Raw genomic sequence first — 4740 nt, 5'->3', positions numbered from 1 at the left:
GTGTTTATATGTGTATGTATGTGTAGGGGGAGGAGGTAGTGCTGGAAACAAGGTATTAACGACCCTGAGAGAGATGAGACCTCTTTGGAAGTTCCACTCCTCGGGGATCTCTCAACCCTGCGGCGATGTCTGCGGCGAGATTTCAGTGTCGCCGTCGCCCGAGCCCGGCTCGCCNNNCTTGTTCTCCTTCTTCCATTTCATCCGTCTGTTTTGGAACCAGATTTTGATTTGCCGTTCCGTCAGGCAAAGTGCGTGCGCGATCTCGATGCGCCGCCGCCTGGTCAGGTATCGGTTGAAGTGGAACTCCTTCTCCAGCTCGAGGGTTTGGTATCGGGTGTACGTTTGCCGGCCTCGTTTCCTCTCTGAAACATGGAAATCACCGCGCAGATTCCTCGTTAGTCTCGCGTTTCTCCTCCTTTTTCCCTAGCTACGAATATACACGCTCGTCAGAGATCTGGCGCGAATCGAGGCTACGTATCGGTTTCCTTCACCGCCAGGTCTCTCACGAGCAGCTTCGATGTAGACCAACTCGCGTCCTTCGTCCTACGATCGAACGCGCGTCACTTTTTCTTCCTTTTTATTCCTCCTCTTTATTTCGCACACACTCCGCGCACGCATGTGCAAGCGAATTACCCTTGAAACGTACTGTGATTTCAAAACTGGTCGTACGATGCTCCAGCGTTATGCGCGCCATCTACTTTACACGTCGTTCCGAGAAACTTGGTTCCTCGTTGAAACGTAAGTAGACCACCGTAAGCCAGTACCAGCGTTGTTCAATTAGTAGGACTAGTTCCTTTTTAATCATCCTGCTACTGAGAAACTCTGTACACAGCAATTAGGAGCAATCCTAACCTCTTCAGAACAATTCGAACTCGGTTTAAAGAGTAACTTCTGTACCACCGACGTTTGTTGCAGTGCGATCCTCAAGAAAAACTGAAGAAAGAGGAAAGAAATAGTGGAATTGGCGAATTCTACTGTTCAGCGACGTTCCGATCCATTGGAAACAGCCATGGCATAGGGAAAGAGGATCATGGGAGACACGGAGGCTTCGTTAGCGGCGCGTATACTCCGGCAGGCAGAGCTGGAGGCCGCAATCTGAGATATTTAATGAACGCCACGGCCTGCAACCTGCTTCGGCACGCGGGAAAGTTTTTACGGGCTCCGGACGAAACAAAAATGTCCGTCCAACGAAGAAAAAGCTCTCGGCCGCCGGTTCGTAGGCGCAGTTCCGCGTATGATAGATACCTTACAGATATCCGTGACATGATCTGCGCTCGGTGTGGCGGTACACGAATCCCGAACAAGAATATTAATTGTACTTGCCAAGGGAGCAAGGGAAAGGGAGAAGAAGCGCGGACGTACACAGAAAACCAGCTGGACTCTGTGTGGAAGCAACGTCTGGGACCGCGTGTCCGTGTTTGTATCGGTGTGTGCGTGCTGGCCACGTACATGTGTATGCATACTCTCTCGCCAGGCATAATCTGAAAGGGTTAGGTTAGCTGTTGCCACACGAGTGCAAGAGGGCAAAAGGAGAATATTTCAGAGTGGTACGAGGCAGAGAAAAAAGAAGAGGGGGCGAAGGGATGAGCAGCAGCGAGAAGAGAAGGAGCAGAAGGAAGAGGAGGAGGAGGAGGTGGAGTACGAGGAGGAGTAGAAGAAGAAGAAGAAAACTCCTTGGTGAGCATTCGAGGCAAACGCCGCCCGTCGCGCTGTCGGCCGATGAAGACGGATGGCGACTCTCTCCTCCACAGCGAGAGAGAAAGAGGAGATTCTGTTCTCTTGGAGGGTTCCAAGCGTTGCTCGACCGGACCAAGAGGACCAAGCGCGCCAAGGGAAGGAGAGAAACTCTGGGAACATGCCCTGCTCTCCTCCTTCTCTTTCTCTCTCTCTCCCTCGGGCTACGCTCTCAAATTAACAACATACCAATCTCTAGCGTTTTCTTATAACTTTTAACCATTTCGCCTAGCTTCCACCGATCCGCTGCCTGTTGGCCAACAATTACTCCGCATCACAGCCTACAGTTTTTGCTGGCAATCCTCCTCGTATCTTAAACACTCGTGTTCTCCGTCGGAGCTTTTAAAAATACATTAGAATTAAACTTTCTAATATTACCTACGTTCTTTGATGCCCAATTTGCAGACGCCGGGGCAATCAACGACGAGTTTGCACGCAGTGGCGTGTTCGAAACCGCAAAATTGGAGTCCTAGCCAGCCAATCAAAGGATGCCCGGGATAAACATAGATCTCGGGTTTCATCAAAGAGGCTGATGAGTCGCGCGCGAACGCGCCTCCACTTGGAAGCCCGGCTTATTAATGTTCATTCGTCAGCCGGTTAATGAAGGTGCCTCTTGAACACGTTGTACGCCGTCTAACCCAGAAGATCATCAAAGCGTTCACGGAATAATGAAATGGTGTCGAGTCACGCTCGACCTGGTCCGTGCCGATTAGTTCCTGCCTCTTTATCGATAACACTCTCGTTGCCTAATTGCGAGAATCCTCGAACGTTCACGTGGCTGGCGAATGCCACAGAAGGCAGTGAATGCGACGCAGATCGACCACTCAGATTTCTCTAACGAAGAATGCCAAATAGCAAAGGAGGATGTCTCGGTTTAAGTATAATTTGTCATTAGCGTGGATTGCACTCGAAATTGAAGTAAAGCAGATAGTAAAGCTCCTACATTTGTTTAGGTACTAACGCCTTCTTGCGACGTCATGCAAATGCTACAATCAGAAACGAAGGATAAGGTTAAAACTGGCGCGAGTAACTGTTATCCTAATAACAAGGATATTGGCAATATCCTCTCGACTTACGTATGCAGCTGTCTGTTCCGCAGTCGATCGATCGCAGCGGCGAAGACTCGAATCTTGATTGGGCCCTGTCCGCCCGCTGAATTAGACATCGCACTTTTTCTCGTCGAACATGCGAGCTTAATTAAACGGACCAACGTGAACAGAAACTTTAACCGGGGGCTTGTAAACTGCACAACTTATGGAAAAAGAAGCTATTCGAATTTTCGACCTGCAACGACAAGGAAAACACATCGCAGTGAAGGTTCTAAGGATAACGATGCACGTTCATTGAACGACCACGTGGCAAATCACAACAAACCATATAAGGGTAGTTTTAGCAAACAGATGAACGATGGAAGCTACCGTCTAAAGTTGACTATCTAATGTTGAATTGTTCTGTAGAAGGGTGAATGTTGGACGAATATTCCCTTTGCTTTTTCCTGCTCCTCGAACGAAGATATCAAACGTAGGCTGCGATACTAAATGCTTGAATTGTATTCGCGCAGCCGAGTGCTTGGAAAACGGCGTGAAAGCGTTATCAAGGCGCAACATCTCCGGCGAATTAATCACCGGTATACATTCTTGCCGGCTGAAAAGAAATTAATGGCGTTTTCATTGTACGAACGCGTCGTGGGAAACACGATGCAGATGATAGCGAGGGTGTGAGATTTTCTTTTCTAATGGAATACCGCGAGAAGGAGGAACGCATCGAACGGCTGAAACGACGATGTATCGCAAGGTCTGGGCAACCTCGATACCGATGTAACGATGCCGCGAACAGGAATTTTTTCTCCATCGAAGGATGGATGTTGCGAATGAAGCAGAGTGTAGGGCGTGTTAAAGAGGTCGATAACAAGAAAAGCTAGCCACAACCGTCGGTTTATGCTGAACCGGCGTTCCGATGGCGGCGTAGCCGTTGCTCTCTCGCGGACGGAGGTGACTTTAAACGCGGGGCAATAAATTAACGGCGTTGGGTTACGCAAGGATCAAATGTCCCCTGGAGTATGCCCGAGAGATTTATGGGTCTGCCTTCACTGGCGCAGCATGAAGGAACGGAACGGAACAGAACAGAACGTACACAACCGTACGGCTTATTATAGGCTAGTTGCTCCGCTTCTCTGTTTCTCTCTCTTTCACCTTCCGTCTGTTCCTCTCCTACTCTGTTGCTTCTCTGCGGACCGACTGGTCTTTCAGACCCGCCGCAGGATACATGCAGGACTTTTCAGATGAACAGCTAGCCGGATGTTGTAACCCGCTAATAAGGCGCGGCCACCACTCGCTGCCCAATTAAGCTAAGCTTTACGTGGCCACCTTAAGGCCAGGCCTTGAAATGCTCTTCGATTAGATACCCTAGATATCCCATTAATTTTATCGCTCGCCCCCCTCCCTCTCTCTCTCTCTCTCTCTCTCTCTGTCTGCTGCCTCTCTACACCAGACTCTCGCTACACGAGCCTCTCGGATTATATGACCGGTCCACGTCGCTGACAGAGGTTCAGATTAATTGCGTGGAATCCGGTGAACCACCTTGGAAAACCTTCCAGAACGGGTATTTCGAAGATTCAGTCGCATCGGTCCGATTCATTCAACTGTGTTGCCGTTAGTATGTTGTAATAGGTGTGGCAATATACCGGCGAGGGAAAAATGTTGCCTAAACACGTTGCTGGATCTCGAGCGGAGTACAGCAACTATGCTGAACCTTTACGTGGAAATAGCGCGCGTCTCTTTAATCCTGAACACGTGATCGAAGTTGCAGCCGGTTCCCCGACTCGCGTCTGTCTGACTCTCCATATATTTTAAGCCCGGCAATCCGTCTTGCTTTTTGTATTTCCGTCCTAGGCTGCTTTATGTCACGTTGTTTTCGTTGAACTTTCTTCGCCCGGCGAGGGGAGGGAGGCGTCGTTTTTTTTCCCCGGCAGAAGGACCCCGGCAGGCGGCATGGCCCGAGCGTAGG

At 49.8% G+C, this 4740-nt stretch overlaps 1 protein-coding gene across 7 annotated transcripts in view; it reads right to left on the bottom strand.

Annotated features, from left to right (window-relative positions):
* Window positions 1-6: 6 nt before the first annotated feature.
* LOC100747045 (homeotic protein antennapedia) overlaps window positions 7-4740 on the bottom strand; it is a 247000-nt gene continuing 242266 nt past the window's right edge. For all 7 annotated transcript variants that reach the window (XM_033319431.1, XM_012382460.3, XM_003487410.4 and 4 more), the window contains one exon: window positions 7-362. In XM_033319431.1, coding sequence (XP_033175322.1) covers window positions 112-362 — 251 coding nt within the window. In that variant the 3' untranslated portion in view covers window positions 7-111. The remainder of the gene's footprint in view (window positions 363-4740) is intronic.

Source organism: Bombus impatiens, unplaced genomic scaffold (genome assembly GCF_000188095.3).
Source record: "Bombus impatiens unplaced genomic scaffold, BIMP_2.2 scf_0152, whole genome shotgun sequence".
In the NCBI taxonomy this organism is placed as follows: Eukaryota; Metazoa; Arthropoda; class Insecta; order Hymenoptera; family Apidae; genus Bombus; species Bombus impatiens.
The sequence above is the reverse complement of the archived record's forward strand: the minus strand, read 5'-3'. Positions and strand labels throughout refer to the sequence as shown.